The sequence below is a fragment of the Strigops habroptila genome, chromosome 5 (genome assembly GCF_004027225.2).
Source record: "Strigops habroptila isolate Jane chromosome 5, bStrHab1.2.pri, whole genome shotgun sequence".
Lineage (NCBI taxonomy): Eukaryota > Metazoa > Chordata > Aves > Psittaciformes > Psittacidae > Strigops > Strigops habroptila.
Window position 1 is genome coordinate 53,830,899 of NC_044281.2, and position 18,381 is coordinate 53,849,279.

Here is an 18,381-nt window from a genome sequence, read left to right on the forward strand (position 1 = left end):
AGTCCACTTGGGACACATATTTCAGTCATGCTAACATTGCTTTGATGTTATCTGTAGGTGAGCTGGCAAGGCTGAATAGGTGTGTATGGGCTACAGTTAGCAAATGAGCTGATGCATTCACAGTCTTTGTAAGGAACTTGGCTACTTGGCTACTTTTTTCTTAATGACAGGAGTATGTGAAGTCCCGTGGATGACCACGTGAATTATTTGTGTTATGGTGAATTTCATGATGCAATCCTTCTGTACTGCGTGTGTGCATATGATTGTGTTGCAGATCTGCATCCCAGCTCTAGCTTGTCCGAAACAGCATAGAAGTGCAAATATTTTTAGTTCTGCACTGGGGGTGAAATGTTATGAAAAAACTGATAAACTTGATTCAATAAGTACCTTGTCTTGCTAGGCTTCTGCGTACCCCTCAAAATCCCGAAAGTCAGTGTGATGACTCAAGTCATTTTGGGTTGAGCTTTTTGTTTATTTTTAAAATGGCTGAGGTTTTGTATTTTCACAGGTTTCTACTTACTTTTGGTTCTATTCCTTGTGAATCATTAGATGAGGAGAGTCAAAATATATAATAGCACCTTGTTCAGTTTCATTATTTGATGCCTCCCAGTTGGATTCTTTTATTAGCTCTGGGTTTCAGAGGGCTGCTTTGGACTATGCGAAGATAGCCAGTGAAAAGATCAAGAGCCTCTTTTATAAAAGCTTCACCAATTTAGGGAGCATAGGTAGAGTTCTGGATTAAATACTTGCATGAATCTTGTAGTGCATGAAGGCCATGAAAAGTGAAATTTGTGATGTGTGTTCTGATGTTATTCCCTGTTTTAAGTAAATAATGTGAAGAAAGAATGCTAATGTTTGTCTACTGCACCTGTTGTAATAATAATAAAGTAAAAAATGTTTTGATACAGATTTATGATGCTAGATCTGAAATCAGAATTTGTGCGAACTTGTGTGTTGGAGAACTTCAGATCTGTGCTTCACTTGGCTCTCCAACTATGCTTGTTTCTCTCATGGCTTCCTTGTGGAGTTGACACTCTAGTAATTTTGTGCTAGTTATCTAATTTTTCCATGTGTTTACTTCCATTTACATATTATTTTAACCAGAGAAATACTTTTTGAAAAAGAGAGAAGCCTAAAGAGGCAAAGAGGCAGGGTTCAATTTTTTTAATCCAGAATTTGATTAAATTATGATTGAAGGTATCTAATGGAATTTTGCCCCCGTTACCTCCTCCCTTCCCCCCCCCCCCCCCAAAAAAAAAAAAAAAAAAGAAGAAAAAAAATAGCTTTTATGATTGGGTGAATGGACTTTGGGAAGGCTAGGCTAGAATGGAAGGTGGAACATTAGCTGTTCTGGATAAGGAAATGCAAGTTTCTCCGTTTTGACACTAGGTAGTCTTGAGTTTTTGTGTTCGTTGATCTCTATGAACATCATCTGAAAGAACACTGTAGAAGAGTCTGGTGCTTGAAACTTGTTGGAACTGCTGGGTTATCCTCCCACGCCCCCCGACCAGCCTGGCTAACCAAGTTAGGGAATACACCCTCCAGCAAGGCCGTGTCGCGACAGTCAGCTGCAGGCATGGGCTGTGGTTTTAAGTGGTTGAAAAAACCCCAACCCCCAAAAGCCTGTATTTGTATTTTAGCCTTAATTGCTTTGTTAGTAGTAGCTCTAGTAATAGGTACCGAGAGGTTTCTTTGGGGCTTTACTTTCCTGTGCTCACCAGTGTTTTGGCCACCGCTGCTTGATGTGGACGTTTCTGTCACCCTGAGGAAGAGGTGGTTACCCTTCCCCACTTCCTCCAGGGAAAGCTGCCACACAAAAGCCCACAGCCTTGAAGATGAGGCAGAGCGTGGAGATAACCGCTTAGGGCGGGCACTGACAAAACCCGGCCGCTCTCCGGCGCGTGGGGCGGGCAGCGAGGACGATCCCTCGGGAAGCACCTCAGGGAGCGCCCTCGGGAGGCGCCAGCGGCTGGGGCTGGGCGCTGAAGGAGTTAATGGCCGCTCCGCGGCGGCCCGCCCCTCGGCCGCGCGCATTGGCGGACCGGCTGGCAGCGCCCACCAATGGCGAGGGGCGGCGGCAGGGGGCGCGCCAATGGGGGCCGGCGGGGGGCGGTGGCGGGGGGCGGTGGCGGGGGCCGGCGCGGCCGGCGCCCGGTTGAATGGGGAGTACAAAGAGGCGCGGGGCCGGGACGGGCCGCCGCCGCCGTCCCTGCGAGTGGCGCGCTCGAGGCCGCTGTCGCTTGTAGCCCCGCGCCCGCGCCGCTATCGCTCCGTTCCTCTGACAGCGCGAGGGAGGGAGCACCGGGCCCCGCCTTTTTTATCGCCTTTTTTTTTTTTCTCTCCATTTTTTTTATCCTTTTCTGTCAGATTTGCTCGTTTCTCCCCTACCCCGGCACCCGTGGAAGAGGCACTCCCGCCACCCGAAGGCACCGCGGCGTAGCGGGAACGGCAGCTGGAGCGGCGGCCGTGTGCATGAGCAGCGCGGCTGCCGCCGGCCCTGTCTTGCCGCTGGGGCTCTGCCGCTGGGAGGCGAGGCAGGGGCGCCGCTGGTTGCCGCAGCCCGCCCCGCTCCGGGCAGCCCCCCCGCCGCGCCCAGGGCCCCCCCGGCAGGGGATGCTCCTGCCGCTGCCTCCGGTTGCCGCGGCCCTGCGAGCCTGAGCCTCTGTGCCCTCCCCGCCGACGGGCCCACGGCGAAGCCGCCCGCCCGCCCTGCGCCCGGCCCCGAGCGGCGGGTGCCGGGCTGGCGCGGCGCGCTGCGATGCGGCTCCCCCGCGGCACCCGGAGCCCCCGCGGCCGCCGCAGCTCGGCTGAGGGCGAGCTGCCTTGAGGTGGGAGCGTCCCGGTCCCGGCGGTGCCGAGCTCGCTCGGGGGTGTCGAAGCACCCGGGGCCGGCGATGGCGCCCGCCGCGCTGCCCTGAGGGTCCCGCCGGGGAGACCCCGGCTCCTGGGGCGCCGCCGCTCCGGAGGCTTTGGGGGCGCTTGCGTGTTTTGTCTTATTTTCTTTTCATTTTTTTTTCCTCTTTTTTCTCTTTTTCTCCTCTCCTTGCTGTCTCTCGGGATTTTTTCCCAGCTGCTCGTCCCTTGTGTCTCGCCGGCGGCTGTCCCCTCTCCTGCTGCCCCTTCCCTCAGGGCATGTCCCGATCCAACAGCGTCAGCCCCCCGGGCTTCGGCGGCCCTGCGCCCTGGGCAGGCACTGAGCAGCACCGGTCGGCCTGGGGCGAAGCAGAGGCCCGGGCCAATGGCTACTCCTACCCGCCGCCTCCCAACAGGTCCTCAGGCAAAAAGGCCTCCCGCATGTCGGGCAGGTGGAGGAGCGAGGAAAACTACGAGCCCCAGGCAAGCCGGAGCCGCGGGGAGAGTGGCTGCAGGATGATGAGCTTTAGGTCCAAATCTGCCTGGCAGGAGCATGGTGACGACAGTCGACGTCACCGTTCCCGCCACACGCCTGGTGGTGGTTCTCCCTCTGCCCCCAACAATGCCAGCCCCCGGCAGCTGGGGGAGCAAGGGGAGGTACGGCCCCGATCTGTGGAGCTGGGGCTGGAGGAGAGACGCATCAAGGCCAAGATTGAAGAATTGGAGGAGGAGGACGGAGACGAGGGGGACTCCCAGGCGGCCTTCTCCATGGGCAGTTGTTGCAGCATCCTGTTGGAAATCTTCAGGTCTAAGAAGTTCCAGTCGGAGAAACTGGAACGTCTTTATCAGCGCTACTTCTTCCGACTGAACCAGAGCAGCCTCACCATGCTCATGGCTGTGCTGGTGCTGGTCTGTATGGTCATGCTGATCTTCCATGCAGCACACGGCCATTATGAGGTATCCTACGTTGTGGTGCTCTCTCTGGCCATCCTGCTGATGGTGGTGCTCTGCATGGTGTGCAACCGTAACAACTTCCACCAGGACCATATGTGGTTGGCATGCTACTCTGTCATCCTGGTGATCCTGGCAGTGCAAGTGGTAGGGGTTCTGCTGGTGTGGCCCAGGAGCGCCTCAGAGGGCATCTGGTGGACCGTCTTCTTTATCTACAGCATCTACACACTGTTGCCGGTGCGAATGAGGGCCGCAGTCATCAGTGGGGTGGTGCTCTCCGCCATCCACCTGGCCATTTCCCTCAAGATCAACGCAGAGGATAAGTTCCTCCTGAAGCAGGTAGGTGAATTCCAAGCGGTTCGGGTGTGCACTTAGCAGCCCCCACCTGCCTGCCGTATTGAAGTGTGAGAAAGTGGGGCTGTCTTGACTTCCACAGGTCTGCCTGATGGCGGAAGGCTGACAGAGCTTTCAGTTGAACCCCTAGGTTACCTGCTACGTGATGTTGTTGGGATGTTGTACAAAGTGGTGGCTAGCCTGTAATCTTGCTTTTTTTTCTTTTTTTTTTTTTTTTTTTTAATAGCTGTGGTGTTTCCTCATTGCTGCTTTCCATTAAGGCTCTAAATGTTTAAGAAATGTGCCTTACTGGTTTCCTGTGACCACTGCTCTAGCGCTGTCAGCTAGCTCGGCTAATGCCCTTCAGTTGTGTTTAATGTAAACAGCCCTACGCTAAGCACACCTGTGGAATGGTATCCGCGTGTGCTGCCATGTTTCTGAGAAATGTGAGGGAAGTCTTGCTGTTTTTATTAGCTGGAGGTTATCCTTATGTGCTGCTCTCGAGTCTGAGTTTGGTGTCAGCACAGTGCTTGCTTAGGTGTCAGAGAGCATGCTCCATGGGAATGTGCAGTAAGCTTTTGGTTTAACAGGAAGGTGTTTTGCTGGAAATATCTACAGTGAAGAAACTCAGAGTTCATATACAGCCAGAAAAAGAAGCTTAAAAAAAAAAAAAGATTATTATTTAGCTGTGATATCATGTTTAACTGGAGCAGTTCAGTTCACAGGAACAATAAGACTATTATTGAATGCATTACAGTGCAATTTTTAATTACGATATCTGTATAAACAGCAGCAATACAAGGCGCCACTCTTCAAGCGAAGCAAGCAGCCTTGGGGCTCATGTGCTTTAAGCTTACAAGACACCTTGGGAATCAGGAAACCATTGACTTAAAATGTTGTAGCTATGTGTTAATCATCATCCTTCTGTTGAACAGGACTTGGAACAATTATGACCCTGCTCCAGAGTCAGCCCTGATGCTTGTTTGTAGCTAGGATGGCTTATTAAAATCAACCCTATCACTAATACAAAATAAAGCCTTGTACTTGCAGTGCCTGCCTTGAGTGTTCTGCCTTGAGTTGGTTTAAGCTTTACCTAATGCAGCGTCAGGAGAAGTTGTAGGGCTTAAATAAAACTTCGGTGGGATGGGGCTGCTGCTGCTCTGCTCTACAAAATAGCTCATGAAATTACTCTTTTTCTCCCACTGCCCAGTTAAGCCTGCTTGGATAGCTTCTGGCTTTGTTCTTAGTTCATTACAGATATTTTTATAAACTGTACATGGCATATTTTTCTTAGGCTTGATATAAATGGCTTTTTGTGCACTTCCAGCAAAGCATACACTGTGAGCAGGACAGTTGCTGTTTTTCTGCTTGACTTGGAAAAGTTTGCTAATGGCCTTAGCTCTTCTTTGTCCTGCAAAGCCTTGTGCATGCTCCTGACTTCACAAACTGTGACTTGTCCTACTGAATTCAGTGTATTTGGAGACTGTTTTCTTATGTATGAAAGCAAAGCTCATCATGATTATGGCCAGAAGACTTGCTGGTCTATTACAAAGTTGAATTTGGAGGATACTAACAAGTATCCTAACAAGTGCATAAAATACCGTTATGCTGGGAAGTGTGGTAACTGTACTGTAATGGGAAGGAGCCTAAATCACAAGGGCCAAATGATTGACTCGGTAAAGAATTTGGGATAGTTACAGTTCCCTCCGTTTCCAAATGCAGCAGGGCTGTTTGTAAGAGGTTGGACTTTTGTATAAATGTGCACTTGTCAAAGGTAAAGGCATGGGCAGTAGGTGATGGAACAGTGTGCACAAATCTGTGCATTATACAGTTGCTTTCCCTTTCATAGTAGCACTGGGTTTTGCTGTAATTTGTCAATAACTGTTCAGTTAATGAGGAATCTCTTAAGAATACTCTTGCCTATTTTTTCAAAGGCAGAGTGTCTCTCCATATTGCCTATTTATTTTTCCTACTAACACCAAATGCTGATCTCTGTCTTGCTGTGGTCTACACTGGCGCGTAGCTCTTGCTGAATTCAGTGGGGTTGTACAAGGCCAAGAATGAGATTCCTTGCACGTTTGCGTATGAACATGAGCTGCTATCTCTGGCTGCCTGATAGAAAAATCTGTGTCTGCTGAGCACATCGCCTCACAGCTATTCACAGGCCTTTCTCACTGGGGCTGTATCTCGTTGCCGTGGAAATCTGTTGCGTTCAGCTCTGCCCCACTGATGCAATCAAGCCCTGTTTTCCCCCCTCAAACTACTAAGGGTGAAGGCAGACGAAAACCAGATAAACTGAGAAGAGGGGGTTAAGTTATTTTCAGTGACTTCACACTGGCAGTCACATCAGCCTGGGTTTTGTGGAGCAGGAGTGGATGTGAATGTATTTGTGACTACGTGACCAGATAGTTCGTTATCCACGGGAGTCACAGAAGAAAGGTTGGTTAGGATATGTATCCGCTTTTTTTTTTAACCATAACTATTTTTAACCATAATACTTACACAAGTAGCTCTTTGTGGGGGCTTTTTTCTTTTAATCTTCACCCAGTTGTTTCTAAGTCAGGAAAAATCATACACTCTTGTTATGATCCACTAACATTCAAAGCTGGGTGACTCTTATGTAGACTTCTGAGCACTTTTATGAGGCTCAGAAGCCTGTTAAAAACTTTGCTGCTTCTCTTTCTCAAGAGACTGAAATTCTTAGTTGTAGGTACCTTTGGGGAGAAGGGCTTCATGGAAAGGTTAAGGCAGTCCACTATTTTGGAATCAGTAAGGTGACAGGAGTAAAGGTAGCTATGATTTTTGGTCTTCACTAGCTGTTTGCTACCTGGAGCATTGTGGAGTCTGTCTTTTGAAAGAGTGCCCTGAGCACCTGTAGCAAAAGCAGCAGGTATATTTGGTACTTCTGCAAATCTGATTGGGTACAGGCAATGATCTCGGCTTCTTGCATTGATTTTTGATTGGAAGAAAAATGCTAATTAATACAAATCACTGCATTATATTTGGAAGTTATGTAGTGATGAGGGAGGGAAGAAAAAGAAATCATGTGTTTGAGAATTGCCTCACATCCAAAACTTGCTGCTGGAAACAGAGCACATTTAATGTATGACACTCCACCAACTACAAATCTTGATTGCTTAAAGGGTTGTTTTGTGTACCTATGATCGATTAATCCTAGAGGGACTGCTTCTGGGTTTACTGGGGAGAAGATGGCTGCATTTGTCTTCAGGTTTGTGTCCTTGTGTTGTTCTGGGACAGTTTGGATTGCCAGTGTGTTTCAATGCACACAAGTCTATATCATTCTCTCTTTTTGTGTATATGCCTCTTTTTAGGCCAGCCTTTTCCATGTGTTGGTTTTGGTATGCTTTCTGGCTCTGAAAATACTTTTAGCTCCAGGTTGTGTATAAGAAGCATTTCATACGTGAATTAGGCTATCTAATACTTAACTGAGAAAGACATATACCATTTATCTATAAACTGTCTTGCATTCACAACAAAGATGTTACTGAGATGAAACAAATTACCTAGCTAACCCATTAACTTGTACAGATGCTGGCAAGAGCTTACAGTGGGTTGCAGATGCTTAACTGAAGTCATGTGAGTAGACTAGCTGCCCTGAGTGCAGATAGTCTTGAGTAAGCACTGGCATTTTTGTAAGACTAGAGGCTAAGGGACAGGGAGTTTCACAGCTGAGTTATTGGGCTCTGAATCAGACTTAAAAACGGATGGGGATTGTGTGTGGGAGTGGGCGGGGGACCAGGGGTAAGGGATAAGAATGCCATATGCAAACATCAAACAAAACCCTGGACTGAGGTTAGATTTACTCCTGTTTTCCCATCCAAACCTGTTTTATTCTAAATTTCTGAGGTTCCTTGTTCAAGGATACAGTTAAGCCTTTGTAGTTTATTAACTCAGTGTGAGTGGGTGACTGTTAAGGTACTGTGAAAATAGAAAATTGGGGAAGATAAATATTTCTTTTTTTTTTTTCCCCCCTTATGTTAATAACCTTATTGAAAGAGAAACTGAAATGCTCTGATCTCTTTCCTCCCCAAATACTGCTGCAAACCTTCTGCAAAGGATCTCCGATAGCACAGTTCTGAACAGCTGTCCCAGCACATGGCTCTTTTTTATGGCACTCTGATTCAAGGCTCCTGATGTTGAGCTCCTTACTTGTCCTCTTTCCATATGCCTCCATCATAACATTACATTAGTACTCCTCATCCTTCACATCTGAGAACTGTGTACATGTTGGCTTTTCTTCCTGTCGGTCTACATTAATGGTACATGATTGATCTGCAGCTGCATGGTGGCACTCTTAAAAGTGTAGCATTTCAGTTTAACTATTTCTCGGAAGATGTTGGTATGAAAACCTGTGCAGTCTCTTTTTCCTTTCCCTAAATAAACTGTCACTTCAGCAGGGCTAAAAACAACTTATTACTGCAATGGGATGTCAACTTGAGCATTGTGGATATCATTTAGCAGCTTGTAAAGATGCTTTTTAGATGCAATTTAAATGGCATTCAATGTGAAGCTAGTCATACAGCAGGAGAAGCAGTACCGTATGTTCCATCTCAGCCTCAGCGTGCTTAAGATACGTAGGTGATGGACTGATTTTGAGACTAACAGATTCTCAGAAGTGCATTATTCAAGTCACTGTATTGCACTTTCATTGTCTTCAAGTGGTCTTTACTCATAACGAAATAAAGATGTTGTTAGAAATAAAAAAGATTTCACCTGAAATGCAGATAGATCTGTGTGTCACTTTTGTCAGGGTTGTTTACTGCCTATCTTACTTTTGTCCACCTGGAAAATAAATTTAAGTAATGTTCATTTAGGATGTGATTTTTGGGGCACTCAGCCTCAAACAGCACTTAATATTCAGTTCTGCATAAACCTTGATATCAGTAGAGCTCTTGTATAGTAATATGTGCTCCAGCACTGCTAACATCTGAGGAATCTGCCCGAGTAGCAGTTTGACTGAAGTTAGTAAAAACTGATGATTTGCAGTCTTGTGTCTGGGGCATGTGTGTGTGTGAGGGGAATGCCAACCTGAAATATTCAGTAACTGTTGCGTTGATAGTTGCCTCCCTAGTGTAATTCTGTAACAGAGGTAATTAATTAAATCCCTGAGGTATTGTATATCAATTAGTCCTTAGTAGGAATATTGTCTGTATCTCTTGGGAATGCATGTGTTGCTTGAGGTTTAGAAAGGTGTATCTGTTTTTCTTATCTCCTAAATTATCCTATGATCCTGTCACCTCCTAATCTCCTTCCCTTGCTTTATCCTCCTTCCCACCACCCTGCATTAGTTTGATATTTCACTGTAATGTTCACTGGTATAAAAAACAGTTAGTGTAATAGTGTTTAAGTGCTGTGCATCTGATCTCTTGGCATTCCTGGATTCTTAATAGATTTATTGTCGCGGTAAACTGACCCGTTTGGCTAATTTCTCTCAGCCTTGTGGTAGCAATCGCAGTCGTATAGCTGGCTTGGATCTCAGTGAGTTGAAGATGAAACATAATGGGGATGATTTAGGTGCATTGCTCTGCCAGATGCACTAATTCTAGAAAAAGGCTTGTCCTTCTAGGCATTTTTTATGACACACTTGAAAAGGCAGGGTATGCTAGTTCTGCTTATTTCTGGAGAGCTGCAGGTATTTCAGTAGAAGTTGGAATTCATTGAGATATGTGAGGCAGAAGGATAGCTTTCCATGCCCTAATCTTACGAAGCAGTTGTGGCTTGTCCTTCAGTGTCCTGGGCTCAATTGCTTGGTTTCACACCAATGTGACCCCAATCCTCTGAAAGAGACCTGTCCAAGGTAGGACATCTTATGTTACATGGTCTTCTGTGATTAACTGCATTCAGATAATTTATAAACCTGAATGGCAGTGGAAACAAAATGCTGATTATCCTAGTACTAAAGGCTCAGTGGAACTGGTCGTGCCCTCTCAGAGCCTGAATTGGCTCAGCACTTACTAAATGCCCATCTACTCCAAGTTTGCTGTCGCTTGGACAGTGCTGCCAAGGTCTGGGGTGGAAGAGGACTGGGACTCTGCCCAGCTGGAATGTGAACTTTGGGCACCAGGCTGTTCTCCAGATGCGTTCAGTTTGTGTTTGATTAGCTAATCTTTCAGTCATGCACCATACCTCCCCTCTTTGTCTTTTAAGAAAATTGGAACAATTGCTAACTTTTTAGCCGTTGCGGTAGTTGGAATAGTTACAGTCTTTTGGGAATAGCTGGTTTTGTCTTCATATTTTGGTACTGGATATTACTCTCCTTTTCTAATCGAACTAAAAGAACTTTCCTTCTGTCTTGGTAGAACAGGCAATGAAAAATCTCCAGCAGCAGCTGAAACACTGAGAGGTAAAAATTGAAATTATTTTGACAGCAGCTTCCATGTGTGTGGTAAAGTGGTCCACCCTGTAGCTGGTGGTAGCTTCTGAGAACCTGTGCTTTGAAAGGTTCTTGTCATCTTTTTTTTTTTCTTTTTCTTTTTTCTTTCTTGTGCAGGTGGGTGCGGTTCAGAGAAAATACCCACTTTTGTTTGGGGAGGTAGAAGATAGGGCTCCAAGTTTCACTAGCCTTGGGCAAGCTTTATCTTCCTGTCTGCCCTATGCTGTAGGATTTACATGGCACCTTGCTCAGGTACCCAGAAAATGCAGTGCAGAGGGAGCGGGAATGCACAAAGTCTCCCCCAAGCCTTCCGGCTGCTACATGATTTCAAAATGTGCTGCATGTTGGTTTTTTCATGGCCCAGAGGGGTAGGATAGTTGCGAAGTGTGTGCGGGGAATGTGAAGATTCAGGGCTCCTGGGAAGTGGGTGGGTTCCTATGTAACTGCTGTGTGACTTTTTCATCTCCTGTGAGTCCTGTGTTTTGATGTGGGATGTACTCTGTGTTAGTTCCTTCCCTCCTTGTGAAGTCTAGCCTAGTGATCTGAACTTGTGATATCTTGCATCCAGAGGATGCTCTTTCTTCTTTTGTTTTCTTTTGACAGTGATGATACTTAAAAAAAAAAAAAAAAAAAAGTTGTCTTTACCTGAGATGTATTCTGCTGCTGCCAGAAACTTAATTTGATTCGTTATTATGGAGTCCCCAGGCTACATAAAAAAACAAGGGGAAATCTCATGTGAATGAAAAAACACAACCCCAAAGATATTAAAAGGATAATCTAGCTATGAGGGGGTGTGAGAAAAAGACAAGAATTTTAATGTTTGTCTCCTGAACTCCAAAACGTTCTCACCTTATCATAGGAAATTTTGAAGTTTCTAGTACTTAATAAGATCTCACATAAAATGGCTGTCAGACCAAGACAAGAGTCAAAATGCTTTTTAGCACCTGCAACTAAGGAAAACTTGATAGTTTATGATGGTGAGAAGTCTACCAGGTTCACTGCTGGCAGGTACAGGAATGGCATCGTTGAATCTGCAGGAGAGTTTAGCACGCAATGGTCATTTTCTGACACTCAGAGAAATGGATTGAACACAATTTAAAGCTCTTGCTATCTGCTTTCAACCTTGCATTTGAACATTCAGGAAGTCCTTATCCTATCAGAAGCCTGGTAGTTAGACAAGCTTGTGAAATGCTTCAGCCAGAGACAGTCTTTTTTGCACCACAGTGATGATGAATTTACATGTGGTAACAGACCCCACAGTTTAAAAATTCATGGACAGAGCTGGCATTGCCAACAGTATTGCCAGGCTGGCCTCACTGATACTGAGTAGGATTTTTGTTACAGCATGCACTATAAAAAGTTTCATTGTATTGTCAGGCTTTGTTCTGCAAATAAAATATCTTCATGTACTTTTTTCTTCGTATTTGTAAGTCACTAATGCAATTGTGATGTATCCTTATGCTCTTCTCCAGATATCATGAACACAAATCATGTTTATGTGTTTAAGATGTTATCCAGACTGTCTGTAGTAATAGTGTGGAGCAAATCCAGTGTGCATTGCATGGTCATCATTTGTGGCTTCTCCTGCTTCATAGCAGCACAAATATCAGAAGAGAAGTATATTTCAAAGCACCCTTAATCTTACCCTGACTTTAACTGCTCTAGCTAAACTGCTTCTTCTGCAGTTTGAGTGATGAGTTTTCAGATTAAATATTAAACTTCCTTTTCTTTTCATGAAGAGCTTTACACATGCACGCAAGACCCATAAAAATTTTTACTGTGAATTGGGCCTTTGTGGTACTGCTGTGCTTGGCTATCATCTTCCCTTTTCTTGGGAAACTTTGCTTTTGGGAGGTTGAGTTGGGGACTAAAGCTGCTCTGCAAATTTAATGTACACATTCCACTAGTATCCAGGTACATCTTTGCAGACAGTAAAAAAAGGACTGTGCTGATGCAACAGAGGGGGAATATAAATGAAGAAAGGTTTGTAGTTTCTTTTCTCTCCCCGCCCATCACCCCCCGTTAGAAATTGGTCTCTCAAAACATCAACTTATGCAAACTGTTTATTCCTTAAATGTCTTTGCAGCTTGTGTGAAACACTGTTTCACTTCATAGTCAGAAGAAAAGGCTATGACATTGCTTGCAAGAATCTGTCACAAAACATTGCTAATGCAGGCAGTTCCCTGGCTGTATTTTCCCTTCCAGAAAAAGCCATGGCTTCTTCTCTTTATTCCCTGCTCTAGATGAAATGCTACAAACTCTGATCTCTGTGTCCCTCAGACTCTGAAAGCTGAATTCTTAGAGCTAGCAATGTGGTAAAGGACTACTCAAATCAGTATTTCTAAAAACAGTAGTTTGCTGGTCAGCCCACAGATGACAGAGCTACTTAGACATGCTTGCTGAGTGATGAACCCTTTCCGTTTGCTGGGAGGTACCCAATGGCAGCTTTGTGTGTATTCTTGCTTAATGTGGGGGTATTTATGCACAGAATTGTACAAATGGGTGGACCAGACCACGGGATACGTTATCAATGAAGATGTTTCCAACTGAATGGGATTTTTTTTTTCTTGGGTAGGTCATTACTAGTAATCTCATAGAGGACAGGAAGAAATGCTCTGTGGTGCTAGGAAAGGAGGATACTCTGCAGTGTGGTGGGTGACTGTGTAATTAAAGTGTCAATCTCACTCATGCTAAAAGCTAACTGCAGTCTCTAAAACCGTTAAATATAAAGTAGGTTACTAGTGTGGGAACTGCTGTTGTGTGGTGAACTCTGGGTCTTGAGGCCAGAAAGGACGATTGAGCTTGTTTAACACTACTTGTTGAACATGTCTTCTCTTGATTTCTTCTGTTTGCAGGGTATGGAGGAAAAAAAGTTTAAATGCTGAATTGCACAGTATTTGTCAGTTGAAAAAGCAATCTGCAGTGATTTCTGAACTGAAGGTGAACTGAACCAGTACTTTTTTCCGTTTCCCTTCTTAGTCAGACAGGATTGTAACACCCTGTGATGGAAGATAGTGGGAGCATTTCCTGCTCAAGGTGGCCACATCTACTTAAAACACAACACAGATGGTCCTTTTAGTTTGTGAAGGGGGTCTGACACCATGCCTGGATTTCTCACAGAGTAATTATGGTTTTGCCTTTATAATTGATGTTGAATATGGCATTCTTCTTTGCTCCATTTCTATTCTGGACTCTTCAGCAGTACACCACCAAATACCTGCTGTGTATATGTGAAGTTTACTATCATATCTGAGAAATTTGCAAGGCTGTTGACAAGCCAGAGGGAATGCAGCTCAGGCTTGTATCTTCTTAGTTGTGTTGGCATGCTGAAGCAAACATCACCCATCTGATATCATAGATGCACTGATAACTTTTGAAAGCTACACAACCAGAGATGATATGGCTGAAAGACACTTCCAGAGGTCAGCTACACCATCCCACTGAACCAAGACAAGACCGAGTCAGCCTAAACAGTTTGTGGCAACTACTAATCACAGATCCATCTGAAAAAAAACCTCTTTTGTATATGTGCTTTTTGGGGTCACAAAGGTACTGATGTGCTTTCTTGTTTTGTTGCTTTGTTTTTTTTTTTTAACCAAACAAGCAAGCAGAGCCCTAGGTGTACATAAAATAGTAAAAAAGTGATGTTTGTGACTAGAGCTTTCTTAGCTGAAACTGGCTCCTGGTTTCCTTGTCTCACCTATCTCTAGTTTCCACCCAAAGCCTGCAGTTCTCTATTTGTCACAAACAGTACATTTGTGTGACAGCTGGGCCTCAAACCTAAATGAGGCCTTCTTGAGAGCACTGCAGTGCAAGCAGTGCAACTTGAAGGTTGTGCCCTTTCACAGGTGACTTCCCTCTCAGTGCCTATTCTTTCTCAACTGTTAGGGTGTACTGAGTGAACTTGTTAGCACTCTGGAGCTGCTCTGGAGGCTCCTAAAAGTGTGTGTTTTTTGCAGCTGTGGTCCAAATGACTGTGAACAAATACCTGAGGAAGTATTTCTTGAAAATATTTTCATCTCTCACTAGAGGAAGTTAGGAGATTGCACTTATTTTTTTTGTTTTCCTTCTTCCCTAATGTAGATAATGAGTATCTGGCTGTAGTCATGACTGTAAGGATTTGTCCAAGTAATGATATCTAGGAAAGGTAACCCTAGGTTGATTAGTTAAACCGCAGTATAGAGCCCACTAAATAAAGACTGTAGTCCGTTGCTGAAATCGCCTTACTCTTTTATTTTAGATACAAATGGACTTGGTTAACTTAATTCACTTTCAGAGGGAATGCAAACTAGATAAAGTCACACTTGTTAAGAGGAGTGTTCACACACTTGAAGTTCACACAACTTAAAAAAATTAAATCATTTACTTCTCTTTATTTTTATGAACTTTTCTGAACAAACCAATCTTTACTGTAATATCTCCAGGGTAAGACTAGCTTGTGTAAGTCAGAAGTACTTTAGTACTATTAGTGCGTTGCCTATATATGCTGTTTTCTGTTAGAAGAGATTGTCACCTTCTGTGGTACGTGCTTACCCCCTTAGCAAGTGCTTGAGCTGGTTGTGCTAGGGACAGAGTCGAGAGGAGCTTACCTGTGTCATTTAGCCAGCCTTTGGTGCTGTTACAAAAGCTGTTTCTCTGGAGCCTGGTCACAAGCATCTGCTGGTGCAAGGAAGCACTGCTTCTGTGCTAGGGACTGCTGCAATGTCTCACGACTCATCCTTTGCAGATAAATGATCTGCTTTCAGAGCCTGGCCTCTTGTTTGGGGCTGAGAGTAAATTTTTTCATTGTCAATTCCTTAGCAGCTGTGACTGGGACAATATACTGTAATAAGATGTAGATCCCAATCTTGGATCCCAGATTGCTAAATGCAAAGTGGCTGGTGATTGTCTTCTGTGTTGTCTCTGGGAGAAGCTCCTTTGGTTTCCATCAGCTCTTGTTCTGTTTAAGTCATTTGCAATGCTGTGTGCACTATTTAGCCAGTGCATTTCTGCAACATGAGTATATGTACTATACGTAAAACTTCATAGGGAAAGGTGCTGACAGCATCCCACTCACCAAACCTCCTGCTGAAGATTATTGGAGAAATACTGTGCTCTGTTCAAATGGGTGGCATTGTAACATTGGTTTGCTGGTAGAAACTTAGTGTTTGTGACTGGGCAGAGTGGGCGAAAGAGTTGATTTCCTCTCAGGAGGAAAAAAACCTGAAAGATGCCTTCTGCACTAACAGTGGCCTTAGGCAGGGCTGCAATTTCATGGACTGAGTTAACTTTTGACTCCTACTGGCCAGGATGCCTCCTTCTCCCTCTGCTATTCCCTGTCCCAGCCAGATCTAACAGGAATCCTACTTCGGTTCAAACCTTACCCTAAATCCTTGCTGCCTTGTCTAGTTTTTGTTTAGCACCACAATAAATGAGTTGGAATCTAAATGCATTCTGCCTATCACCAAAAATACCTTTTTCCCTATGGCTGCTTGCAAGGTGCCTGTAACTTCCCTTAGGACTTTTCTGTATGAAGGGACAGCTGATGTAGAACAATAGTGACTGATTTACATTGATCTATCCTCACTTTACTGAAAGGCATCCGTCTTGTACTAGGCACCCTGCAGTGCACATTTTTCAGAGAGATGCTAGTGGAAGATGTCTGCAGTGTCTCCTGTCTCTCTGCCAAGCCCAACTCCTTTGTAGGTCCTGGGAAAAAAACCCAAACCCTTGAGAAGAAATACTGCAAAAATAATTAGTAAGAGGTGCATTTTCCTCCTCTTTACCCATGTGATAATGGATCACTGAGGCTTTCATTTTCTGGAGTTTTGGTTTTGTACTCTAGCAACAATACCTGCCAAAGAGACCGTTAAATTCAGTAACTGCAATTTATTTTGCTCCCAGCCTGGTTTCAGCTCAGTTCCAGTCCGTTTATGTGGACCAAAATAGTCTGGGAGGTGTACATATGCACCTGAGTTGGCAGATCAGAGGGATGGGTATCATCCAATTAGATGTCAAGGAGCTAGAAGCAAACACAGATTCAGCCGAAGGATGTTAAGGACAACATCCTGATAGGGACATGCTGCTTTCAGACTTCACTGGAGGGAAGGGCATAACGCTGTATTTCCAGGAAACTCCTAACATGAGAGAAGATGGCCAAGCACGGCCTTCCCGGCTGACCCAGCCCACCCCTCCTCTCCTGTTTCCTTGTTTTCACCTCCTCAGTGAAGTGAACAGCCACAGGAGAAGGCCCCAGGCAGTGCACCTCTGTGTTCCTGCTGCTGGTGCTTATTTTTCTGGTGCACTTACCAACAAAAGGAGAGATAGTGCATAAGGTACCTGCAGCTGCAGAAATCTCCATTGCTCCAAAGTGATAGCAGAGAACAGTTTGTTTTAGTGGCTGTTGCCTCCTCTTATCTTAAGAAGGAGGAGGAAGCTTATAAGAAGCTCCAAACTTTGTTAATGCCTGGAATGTCTCTGGCAGTCTGGTTGAAAGTTTCTTCTTCAGTCTCTAAATAAACTGCAATGGATAACTTTATTAAAAAAGGGCACTGCCCCAATTCTTTCCATTTTGCTTTGGTACAAGTGGAGGTTGTGGTGAGAGCGTGATCCAACAAGTATTACTTTGGAAGCCTCACCTATTGCATGGGACTCAAGTAGTGCCCGCTCCCTTGCACTTCGTGTGAGGGCAATTAGTGCACGTGCATGGCAATTAGTGCTGCAAATGAAGTCGACACGGGTGTATTCTGCCTCTTTAATGGCTTGCTTTCCTCCTCTGCCAAAAGAGCAACCAAGCAGTCTCAAAGGAACCTGCTGCCTTCTGATATTTAATTTCCTTCAGGCTTACCTTGGCGTTCTGCCTCTTTCTTCTTCTGCCTAGCCTGGCCCACCTGCCTGTTCCTGCTACCAGTGCTGCAGAGGAAACTATACCCATTTCTAACAAATCAGGTCATTACTTGCCCAGCATGCCTCAGTTGGGCCTTGCAGACCTCCAGCACCATCTCTCCCTGACACGCTTTGTCACTCAATTTCTGACCTCTGTTCAGTGGAACACTGGGCTGGTTTCTGATGAACTGTGCTGCAAGTGGCATTGCCAGGCAAAGGAACGTACCTGTAGGAAATTGCAGAGCAATTCTCCTGCTGTCTATCGTTTTGATTTAGGTAGCACCGTGACAGGGGCCTTAAAATATCTGTGATATCCAGTGCTAATTTGTGACCAACAATGACTCTCTGGTGTGTATATGCTGGTATAGATGGTGTGTGTATAAGCTCCATATATGTGGAGTTACACGATGTGATTCTTAACCAGACTATTAACTGTTCCAGAAGATTTTTGAAATGAGACTGGATAGCAAAACAAAATTGCAGTTGAATACTCAACGATTATAGGAAAAGTAAGGGGTTAAAATACTCAAAGAGACCTTTTAAGTCACTGACAGTAAGAGGAGGGCATGAATGTGTAGGTGGGGCATGTTAATTTGATCATGAAGTTTTGGTGCAGGCTTCCTTGTATGGCTTTCTTTGTTGCAGCAGTGCACCTTGCACTGTGGACCACCCATCTAGGTTTGGTTTTTGAATGCCTGACAAGTAATATCTTTACAGTGTCTCCTAACATATTTCTCAATAGGAAGCTGATAGTTGAAGATATGTATTTTTGAGGTGGAAGCTGTGGGTTGTTTTTTTTTTTCATGGGGCAGGATTGCTCTGGATGGGAGAATCAAGTAACCAGCTTTACTCTGAGTGGATGCTGTAGGCATGACAAAAAAGTTCAGCATTAGTCCCTGCAAAAGAAAAATTGTCTAAAGAGAACCTCTCCACTGAAGATGATACACTGGGTTAATGGTGTTACTTTGCGAGCCCTTTTCTTATGC

General features: G+C 44.9%; 1 protein-coding gene across 1 annotated transcript in view; it reads left to right on the forward strand.

Moving 5' to 3' along the window:
* Positions 1-2,175: 2,175 nt before the first annotated feature.
* Positions 2,176-18,381, forward strand: part of ADCY5 (adenylate cyclase 5) — a 216,093-nt gene continuing 199,887 nt past the window's right edge. Inside the window, exon 1 of the mRNA XM_030487012.2 lies at positions 2,176-4,143. Coding sequence (XP_030342872.1) covers positions 3,133-4,143 — 1,011 coding nt within the window. The 5' untranslated portion in view covers positions 2,176-3,132. The remainder of the gene's footprint in view (positions 4,144-18,381) is intronic.